This window comes from Enhydra lutris, unplaced genomic scaffold, assembly GCF_002288905.1.
Source record: "Enhydra lutris kenyoni isolate GAN:26980312 unplaced genomic scaffold, ASM228890v2 scaffoldscaffold36, whole genome shotgun sequence".
Taxonomy (NCBI): Eukaryota; Metazoa; Chordata; class Mammalia; order Carnivora; family Mustelidae; genus Enhydra; species Enhydra lutris.
This window is the reverse complement of record NW_019154120.1, coordinates 13,807,256-13,818,511: the sequence shown is the minus strand read 5'-3', so window position 1 is coordinate 13,818,511 and position 11,256 is coordinate 13,807,256. Positions and strand designations below refer to the sequence as shown.

The window sequence follows — 11,256 nt, the reverse complement described above, 5'->3', positions numbered from 1 at the left end:
GTGTGTGTGTGTGTGTGTGTGTGTGTGTGTGTGTGTGTGTGTGTGTGTGTATGCGTGCGTGTGTGACACGTGGGACAAAAACAGCATGGACTGTTTTCTTATTTGCGGTGTTTAATTATAACTACCAGCCCTGTCATTGATCTACTATTCAGGCAAGACAGCAGTTCATTAGAAGTTGATTTGAGGGGCACCTGGGTGGCTCAGTGGCTTAACCCTCTGCCTTTGGCTTGGGTCATGATCTCAGCGTCCTGGGATCGAGCCCTGCATCGGGCTCTCTGCTCAGCAGGGAGTCTGCTTCCCCCCCCCCCTCTGCCTGCCTCTCTGCCTACTTGTGATCTCTCTCTCTGTCACATAAATAAATAAAATCTTTTTTTAAAGAAAGTTGATTTGATAGGCTTTGTTTAAGCAATGTATGTGAAGGATTTGACAAAACAAATTAACATTTAGAACTGGAAATGTATTAAAAGGAAAATAAGGTAGGGGCACCTGGGTGGCTCAGTGGGTTAAGCAGCTGCTTTCAGCTCTGGTCATGATCCCAGGGTCCTGGGATCAAGCCCCACATCAGGCTCTCTGCTCAGCAGGGAGCCTGCTTCTCCCTCTCCCTCTTCTGCCTCTCTGCCACTTGTGCTCTATCTCTCTGTCAAATAAATAAATAAAATCTTAAAAAAAAAAAAAGGAAAATAAGGTATTTGAATGCTTAGTATCCAGGAGAATTTAGCTAAGTCCAGTAATTAGCATTTAAGACTCCTACTGCGGTTATAACATCACTTTTTTATTTGGAATAATCAAGATAAAGATTTTGTCATCTGTCTTTCACTTATCCATTTATTTAAGGATGAAGTGTGTGTGTGTGTGTGTGTGTGTGTGTGTGTGTGTGCGTGCGTGTGTGTGTGTGTGTAAATAACACAGTCTCTCTTCTGAAGCCTAAATTGCACCCCAGGCCCAGTAAGACAGTAAAATTAGTGAACCAAATCCTGAATTACTGGGTCGAGGTGAATTAGAGAGACTACCCCCTGTGAAAACCGTGACTGAACGACCGTGCTGGACTATCGGTCCCATCGCATTGGCGTCCAGACCTTCTGAGTTAGGCAGGCCAGACACCAATCGTGGCAGCCTGGGCCGTCACGGCGTGGAGACAGGTTGCTTCCATCCCTGTGAGCGAAGAATCTAGTTTTGATATTTAAGGTGAACAAAGTTCAGCAGTCACGTGGAGTCGTTTTACCGGCCGTGGCGGTCCCTGAGTGAGATCAGAGGGTGGAAGGCAGGAGGTGGGGGGGCGGCCTCGTCCTTCGACAGCCCTGTGCCTGAGGTCTCCCTCCGGAGGGATCCTGATGCAAAGTACAATCTCGCTTTGCCACAGTTCCCACATTTCTGTGCTGAAACCTGCGGCCTGTTTCATTCTCTACAACTGTCACAGAAGTCGGAATTGGTCATCCAGCCAATTTATATTTGATTAAAGTATTCATCATTCGTTGTGGTTCTGTTCACCCATAGAAGAAACACAGAGTTCCAAACAGCTCACTAGGCGCAAAAGAGAACAGTGAATTAAGTGTGTTTCCTTCTCTTTGGGAGGGGTCTGTTTTGTCTAGCATTAAACCAGAGAGAGAAGAAAAATATACAGACTTAGGGAAGTGAGGAAATGAGGAAATACTGTGGCTGTGAAATGCAAATGAGGAAAAATGTAACATGTTATCAGTTGGCATTTGTAAAAGTTTGATCGATAGAAGAATCCTTATTTAATGCTAATCCTGTAGGTAAAAATTGATGGACTATGTTTATTGAGGATCTGCTGTGGGTAAAACACCCGTGTTCCACGTCAACACAGGACACGAGCCCTACCTCGAGAAGCCTGCAGCCTTGTCAAGCGCGCCTTCCGAGTTCGGCAAGGGTGGACTGTTCTCTTCAGGGTCATCTATGGAACTTGTTTTTCTCTCTTCTACTAAGTAGAGCTGCATTGTTAAATAGTCCTGTCCATAGTTTTTCCTGCCCTCTTTTGTTTCTTTTTTTGTTTTATAGTATGGAAAGTACCAAAATATAAAGAGCTCCAAGCTTGAGCTTATGTTAATAGGAATTTGCAGTTGCTCAGAATAAATTTATGTTTCCTTGGAGAGATCGTTTTAAGTATTTGACTCCTGCTCGTTTTCTCATTCCTTATCCCAAGTTAGCGCTAAGTAAGTCTCCTTCTGTCTTTGTCCCCCCTGCACAGCTTATTTTGTAACAGTAGTCTCCGGAAGCTGCTGGCCGGACACAACCAGCTGACGAGGCTGCCTGAGAGGCTGGAGAGGACCTCAGTGGAGGTCTTGGATGTGCAGCACAACCAGCTCCTAGAGCTGCCGCCCAACCTGCTGATGAAGGCCGACAGGTAAAGTAGCTCGTTTGTCTGCGTTGTAGGTCCGCGTCCTAGAAGCCCCCTCAGCATTCTTGTCTCACATGGTATGAGACCCCACCATTCGTATGGATTTTCTTTTCTTTTCTATATTTATCTATTAGAGAGAGAGACAGAGACAGAGACAGAGCATGAGCAGGGGGGAGGAATCAGAGAGGGGGAGAAGCAGAATCCCCGCTGAGCAGGGAGCCCAACATGGGACTCGATCCCAGGACCCCGGGATCATGACCCGAGCCGAAGGCCGACACTTAACCAACTGAGCCACCCAGGCGCCCCTCCTGTGGATTTTCTGACTATCTGTCTGAGATTTACCAAGAAAATGGCTTTGCCAGCCACTTCTCTCTTTGGTAGGATATCCTGTAGGTCCCTCATTAATTTTGCTGCTTTCTGGAGGGAAGTGAGTTGAGCCGTTCACAGGCGTGCACTGTGGAGGTGTAGCTGTCAAATGAGGACATGTTTGCTACCTGGTCGTGACTGGTGCAGGCTGCTCCCGTCTTGACTGAATTATCTGAGGATTCTCTGGTCTTGCTTTCACATATTTGTGATTCAGGGTGACAGACATAGTTTTCCTAGAGTTTGCTCATGTCTCTCACTGTTGCTATTTTCTGACCAGTCGTCCTTACAAATATTTACCACAGTTTTCCTTTTGCATTTAAATTATTTTCTTTAGAACAACCTTTTTCTAAATAGTTTGTGTCACTAAGTAGTTAAATACATTGTTTTGATTTGAGGGGGAGTTTAGTTTAAACACCCAGTGATATCTCTTTTCTGTGGAGAGTTGCCACATGCAGAACTTCCTTAAAGAAAGGGTTAGGTTAACTGAGTGTTACCTTCTTTTGGAACATCTTGTTTGCCTCAGGGCCCTTGGGCATCGTACAAAAATGCTCACAGCCCCATGGCCTGCCTCATTTTGACCTTTGCTAATGTTTATTTTTAGTGAGTGACCATAACTTTAGGGATGATATGAAGGATTTAACCTTTAGTATACCTCATGAGAAAGACAAAAAAGTAAGGTTTAATTTTCTGGTTCTCTTATAGAAGAAAACTATGGTGGGTCTTTCTGCCTTAAAATATAAATTTGAAATATCTTTCAACGTGTGTGATTTTTTTTTCATCGGTGAAAAAAGCTCTGCTTTCCTAAAGTGAATTAGACACCCAACCATGTGTACCAAGCTCCCTGTGCTTATTTCTGTCATGATCCTCATCACACACTGTTATAATTTCTCGTTTACCTGTCTGTCCCCACTATTAGGTTATGAACGCTGTGTCCAGTGACTGTGTCTTAGTGTTATCCTCAGCATTTTGCAGCACATCTGGAATAAAGTAGGGCGCTCAACAAATATTTATTTAATGAACAAAAGAAAACTTAAGGAATTTTAAATATTACCTTCACCCTTGGGTTTTCATTTTTTTCCTCTGTGTACTTAAAAAAAACAAAAACAAAAAACCAACCTTCCTAATCAAAATATAGCTTATTGTCAAAAAAATTGTACAACTCTCAAGCATACTGCTCAATGAATTTTTACATATATGCCCCAATAATCATTGCCCAGATCAGGATAGAGAACATTTCTAGTTCTCCCTTGCTTTTCCTTTTGTTCTTTTTTCCTCATTTTTAAAAAACATTTATTCTTGGGGTGCCTGGGTGGCTCAGTGGGTTAAGCCTCTGCCTTCGGCTCAGGTCATGGTCTCAGGGTCCTGGGATTGAGCCCCACATGGGGCTCTCTGCTTAGCAGAGAGCCTGCTTCCCTTCCTCTCTCTCTCTGCCTGCCTCTCTGCCTACTTGTGATCTCTGTCTGTCAAATAACTAAATAAAATCTTAAAAAAAAAAAAAAACATTTATTCTTTGTACTTAGTGCAAGGTATAATGAATTCCTACTGGAATAGTTACAGAGAAACAATGGAATTGTGAGGAAATGGGCTTGTTAAATTGTAATTGACCACTGCTTTATCATTCCCCTGGCAAAAAAGGAGCAATGTTCCAAGATCATTTGAAGAATTGTTCTTACTTCTACAGTCCTATCAGAATACCACTGACCCTTGAGCAGCATGGGGGTTGGGGCGCCAACCACCACACAATCAGAAATTCGTGTATAACTTGTGACCTCCCCCAAAGTCAACTGCTAATAACCTACTGTTGACTGATAATATAAACAGTTGGCCAAATATTTTGTATGCTATAAATGTATTATATACTATATTCTTACAATAAAGTAAGCTGGAGAAGTGTTAAAATCATAAGAGAAAATATATATACAGCAGTATATTAAGAAAAATCCATGTAAAATGGGTCCGTAAGTTCAGACTGTTTTCCAGGGTCCGCGGTGCAGTGCACAGTCTGTGGGCAGCTACGGACACGTGTTTTTTGTGGTCAGGACCCTTGCAGGATCGAATGTCCTCCCTGCGCCCAATTCTAAGTGATATTGGGACCTCGTGTTTTCTTCCATAAGGCCAACTAGGCAAAACTTGGGTGCGGTTTATCGTGAGAATCTCCTTGTTCTCCTGGGCGTCTATGCTGAATCTACAGAAACAAGTAGATAGAATCCGATTTATGAGTCTGAGATCAACCCGGTTCTGAATCTGGCCAAGTCTGAGAAGCCCGTGGCTGAGAGAGTGGAGGAATCGCGCTGGGACTCTCCAGTAGATCACGAGTCTTTCTTCATTTTTAAAAAGGACAGTTCTTTGTATTTTTAATTCTCTAGAAGCGATCAGGAAGCAGTCAGGGACTCTTCTTGGCGCAGGGGCGGGTGGGGAAACCTGTCCCCGGGAGGGGGGGGGCCTCGTAAGTGGCGTCAGGGATACTGTGCTCCTGCTCAGAAGAGACCCTGCGTGGGGCGGCTGTCGCTCAGCTTCCTCCACGGGTGACTCTGCCCACTGCTGACTTTGTGACCCGGCGCCGCTCACTTGCCTCTCGGCTCTCCCGCGCTATATATCCCCGACAGTTCCCCAACAGAGCCTGTAATTCGCAAGTGGAAGGACTATGGGAGCTGAATATGTCCAGTAGCACAACGTGGGGAATTAGGGACCTGAACCGAGCCTCCAAAGGAGGACATCGCCGTCGTGGGGAGGACAGCGGCGCTGGCGGTGCGGGCTGAGGGCGTGCAGCTGCCCCTCCCGAGGCCGGCCAGGTGGCTCGCTCCAGAGCCCGCTGCGGGCTGTGGCGGGGGTGGGGGCGTGGGGGGGTGTTCGCCGGGCTCCGTGGCTCTGGGCAGGAGGGCAGGAGGAGGGCAGGCCATGAGAAGTGGAATTCTGGCGCAGCAGAGTCCCGGGTAGGAGGCCGGCCGAATTACAAGGAGCAGGCATCCTCCTTTATTTTATGAGGGGAAAGCAAATGACCGAAGAAGGTGGAAATGAACTTCTTCAAGAAAACATATTTTAGGGCTTTTGTTTTCCAACCACCATAATAGCCACCTCTCAACACAGTGTAATTATTAGTCATGACTCTGAGTCAGAAAGACGAGTCAAGAGTTCCGGTCCTCTCCAGTAGATAGGGTTGTGAAAGGGATAGTATAAAGTTGATGAATGCCTTTTTTTTTTTTTTTAAGATTTTATTTATTTATTTGACGGACACAGCAAGAGAGGGAGCACAAGCAGGGCGAGTGGGGGAGGGAGAAGCAGGTTCCCTGCTGAGCAGGGAGCCCGATGTGGCGCTTGATCCCAGGGCTCTAGGATCATGACCCAAGCCGAAGGCAGACGCTTAACAACTGAGCCACCCAGGTGCCAGATGAATGTCTTTTTGAACAACATCCTTATGTTACTTTAGTTGGAAGACAAGAAACACAGAACATTTGATAATGATTTTCACTAAACTATTTACTGCTTTGTAAATGGTTACTACTTCTACTTATCCCCATTCCACAGTGTAAATAATGGAGGTTTAATCTACCTAAATTTTATTTGTTTGTTTATTTAATTTAGAGAGAGTGCACACACACACACAGAGTGAGGGGAAGGGCAGAGGGAGAGAGAGAAGCTGAAGCAGACTCGCTGCTCAGCTCAGCACAGAGCCCTGTGTAGGGCTCGATCTCACAACCCTGAGATCATGACAGAAGCTGAAATCAGGAGTCAGACGCTTCACGGACTGAGCCACCCAGGCACCCCTCTATCTAAATGTTTTAAATATATATATATATATATATATTTATATTTTATTTTTTTTTTTTTTTTTTTTACCAAGGCATAATTTACATTCAGGAAAATGTAGCAATATTATGTATTAGGTTTGATGAGTTTTGGGGGGAAGGAATAAACCAAAACTGACAGTTGTAGGAACAGATGAATCCAGAAAACGTGAACTTCAAAATGTGAAAGACGGTTTTGAGGACAGAGTGTCTGTGACAAGCGTCTTGCAGGTGAGTTTGGTTGTGTTTTGCTCTCACTTTCGTGGTCCAGGCCAACAGCTCGCCGACCCAGGGCGTTGAAGTCACTGAGCCGGGTGCCCCAGGGCATTGAAAGTGACATCGGTATTCCCCTCAAGGGGCTCGCCTCTAATGCAGACTTTAAAATAACTACACAATAAACCAGAATAAAAAGTGGGTTTTAGAGGGTAAAAGGGGAAACGATACGTTGGTTTTGATTTAGGCTCCTTGTGTGAAGAACAGCCCTTTGCTGTTGGTCATACGGAGCTATTTGTTGGGTAAACAGTTTCAGGCAGTAATGAAACCTCACTTCAGTCCTCCTTCCATTCAGTTAGCCCCAAAACACAAGTCTTAAAAATATATAGGTGCTCCTTGTTTCAAGAATTTCTTTTGTGGTAATAAATTACCGTGGCCAGTTCTGTCTTTGGTTATGTAACTGAGGAGAGGGCCTGAACACACGTCTTCCTAAGTTATAAATGGTTTAGCTCATGCTCTAAGCGGAGCTTGTGCTTGGAAGCTGGAAGGGGACTGTCAGAAAAACATGAGTCATTAGACACAGACCAAAAGACTGAACTTTGACTCTCTTCCTTGTGAGTTTTTCTTTAGCTCTGAATCTTACCTGCTAAAACCAGTGTCATGGTTTTAATTACATGATGTAGTCTGTTAAGCATTCCAGCTTTAGACTTGTGTATGTTAATCTTCCTTACCTGGTGGTAGAAGGTATTTGGTAACCAAAGGAGAGACTGGAACCTGCTTTAAATCAGATGACTTTTAGTAGTATCTTACTCTTCTAGAAAACTTGAGACCAATTTTATTAAGATTCTTAGGGCTTGAACCAGCAATGTTAGCTTATGAGTTTACTCTCTGGATTCATCTTGGAGTTTTATTTTGACTTGCTTTTCACTGGCAGCTCAAAAACTGTAGACAGATGTGAGATGTGATGGACCGTGTGTTGCCGAGAAGTTGGCTGTGATTTTGTGTCTTATGACGAGAGCGGAATTTGGTTCTCTGGGGTGAACTGGCAGTACTCCAATCTAGATCTCACTGTCCCCGTTGCTCATCTTACCTCCTTTTTTGCTCAGAGCTAAAGATCTCCTTGATGGAAGCCCCCAGGAGTTTCAGATAATTAGTTTTTATCAACAGATGGGCAGGCGGGGTGGGGTGGATAGTTCCCCGGGGTCACTGGAGCTCACGGATGAGGTACGGCCACCCTTCTCTTCATGAAATCTCAGTGAGGACCCCCTCCCAGTCTGTCTCACAGCAGCCTGCTCATCGGATGGTGGGGGAGCTGCTGCTCTGGGCGGCCGGTCTGATCACAGAACCGTAGCTGACCCTTTAAAGGAGAGTCGTGGATTCCTGTTGTTGGTGGATGTTAGGGTCTGTTTTCATCCCTGGTTAGAGCAGTAGAAGGTGCTTTCGGGGGTGGGAGTGGGGAGAGTGTATGTGCGAATGAAATACATGGTGATTATTAAATATCCCCTGAGTATTAGTCACATTACAGACTGTAAGTTTTAGTGACTCAGGACATGTGTAAATATCAAGGGGACTAAACAGGAACAGAATTTGGAGAGCGTGATCAATTGACCGTGACAACTGGTGCCTTTTGGCAAACACAGATATTTCTGGCATTTTAAAGAGCTAAGTTGCCTACACTATTTTGTTAAAGCGAAGAGAGCTAACTTTTGAAGTTCTGATATTTTGAGAATAAAATTACAGTGTTTCTCCAAGTTTGTCTTCGGAATGCCCTGGGGTACGTATTAAAGATGCAGAAATCTGGCCCTTATCTCTGCTCTGCTGACTCAGCATGGTCACTCATCATAATCCTTAATTCCACTGAATTCTGAAGCCTTACCCTGACCTACTTAATAAGAGTATGTGGGAGTTTAATTTGAGAATCATGTACCTTCCGATAGGAGGGCACAGTATCACTTCTCTGTATTTTTGCCAAAAATGCACCACATTATTCTAATGATAAAACATCAGATAAATCTAAATTGAGAGAGATTCTACTAAATAAGGGTCTAGTACTTTTCAAAAGCATTAAAGTTGTTTAAGATAAAGAAGACTGACTAAAGGAGGCTAAGGAGGCATGATGACAAAACGTAACATGGGATTCTGGGTTGGATCCTGGACCAGATAGAGGAGGACATCAGTGGGATAATAGACGAAATTGGTGTAAGGTCTATAGATAAATTTGTCGTATTGCATAAATGTTAAATTAATTCTTAATTGTACTTAATTTTTAAAACTAATTCTTTTTGTGTTCTTATTCAACAATTCTTTCATGTGTATAATTTTTGTTCCTTTACCTGGTAGCCATGTAGCCAGGCAGATTTTCACACCCTCCAAATGATAATTCTGTTAGACTGTATGCACTTTTTCTTCAGTTGGAATCCCCACTATTAGGTGGTGTTGCTAGGCAATTAATAATTGTGGCTCTTTTCTCAAATTGATTAGTGGGGTATAACATTAATTTCGTGGGTTTCTACCAGCACTTGAAAAAATTAAGTAGGTTAGAAAATATTATTAGAGTTAGGTTAAGTCGTGATTGTGAAAAAAATTTTTTTTTTACTTTTTTAAAAAGATTTTATTTATTTTAAAAAGATTTTATTTATTTCAGAGAGAGCGCAAAAGCAGAAGTGGCAGAGAGAGAGAGAGAATCTCAAGCAGACTGGGCTGAGAGCAGAGCCCAACATGGAGCTCAGTCTCACGACCCTGAGATCATGACCTGAGCCGAAACCAAGAGTCATGTGTTTAACCAACTGTGCCATGCAGGCAACCCAAGATTTTATTTCTTTCTTTATTTATTTTAGAGATAGAGAGCAAGCCAGTGGGTGGGGGGAGGAAGAGAGGGAGAGGGACAAGCAGACTCTGGGCTGAGTGCAGGCTCTGTCCCACGACTCTGAGTTCATGACCTTAGCCAAAATCAAGAATCGGATGCCTAACCAACTGAGCCACCCAGTGCTTCCGTGAAATTTTTACTTAGGCATGTATATGTTGCATTTGGACTGGGTGGTCATGTACAGTGTAGTTTGTACTCTTGGTTACTATCAAACGTTTGAAAGCCCTTAAAAGCTGTCAGCCTTGTGAAGACAGATGAAATTGTTTAAAGTGTTGTTCTGTACAGACAGATGATAAGGAATTGAGAGTGTTTCACAGTTCTGGAACATTGGAAGCCAGAAATCAAGGCTTTGTCTCAAAGTAGAAGAGTTTTGCTGGGCTTGGAATCTTAACCTTTTGCATTTTTAATAGGATACAAGTCCCAATACTGATCTCTAGAAAAATTATTAAAATGCAGAATGCCGGGGCGCCTGGGTGGCCCAGTCCGTTGAGCATCTGACTCTTGGTTTTGGCTCAGGTCATGACCTCGGGTTGTGAGATTGAGCCCTGTGTTGGGCTACACTCAGCCCAGAGTCTGCTTGAGATTCTCTCTTCCTCTCCCTCTGCCCTTCCCTCCACTTGCTCACGCACTTTCTTTCTCTCTCTCTAAAATAAAAAATTTTTTTTAAAAATGCAGAATGCCTGGTATACCTACAAATAAGTAAATCTGTTTTGATACCAAATCCTGTGCTTTGTTTCAGTGACAGAATTCGGCTGTAAAATTGAAGAGTGTGGTGGAAATTACTAAAAAGCAAACAAATAAAAACAAAACAAAACAAAAAAACCTAGATGAGCCAGAGCAGATGGACAGAATGTGCCAAGGAAGAACAGAGCAGTTGCTCAAGAAGCAGGAAGTGGATTTGTCTCCCTGCTGTTGTGGGCAATTTTCCAAATGCTTTAGGGCAGGAGCTGTACATGAGTTTTTTCTCTGCAAGTTTTGTACTTTCTGCTATGAAAAGTTTTTGAGTACTAAGTTTTCTTAAGAATGGAGTTTAAAGTACTGTGCACATGTGGTCCTCACATCACCCAGCAGGTGCCCTGCTTGACCTCCAGCATTTCTGGAGAGAAGGGTCTATGAGATTGTCCTCAGGAAAATGTTTTAATATTACTGTTTTTTAACATTTGAATTTTGGAGAGATGTGTTAGGGACTCATGGACTCTTAAGATTAATGAGGTCTGGGTTTTATTTCTGGCTCTGTCATTAGTTACAATTTAATAATTGCCAAGTAAGCTGACTTTTCTTGGCTTGCGTTTCTGTCTTTGGTGAAATGAGAGGGGGCGTGTGATGATGGGAGAAGCGAATGAAATAGACAATAGGGAAGAGCTGTGGTCTCCACGTAGCACCTTACAGATGAGTAGAAAGCAGTCATATGTTACTGCTTTTTTCTATTTAGCAGAGGAGGGTTGCCTAGTGAAGAGGATTATATGGATGAAACATTTCTTGGCATGTGAACCGGTTTTTTATCTGTTAAACAGTTATCACAAAAATCTAGAAGGCAGTGGCTCAAGGAGGTTATCACATCATCTTGAGTTGAGACCAAACTCAGTGCTTTAGGAATTTTTTGGAGGTTTTAAAAGCAGGGAGTGGGGTTAGATATCCTGTTCTTGAGTTAAACTGTTAACCGAACTGGA

The 11,256-nt window shown here is 43.4% G+C and overlaps 1 protein-coding gene across 1 annotated transcript in view; it reads left to right on the top strand.

Annotated features, from left to right (window-relative positions):
- Positions 1-11,256, top strand: part of LOC111154258 (PH domain and leucine rich repeat protein phosphatase 1) — a 208,362-nt gene that overhangs the window by 164,516 nt on the left and 32,590 nt on the right. The window contains exon 10 of the mRNA XM_022513762.1: positions 2,207-2,362. Within this exon, the coding sequence (XP_022369470.1) occupies positions 2,207-2,362 (156 nt within the window). The remainder of the gene's footprint in view (positions 1-2,206; positions 2,363-11,256) is intronic.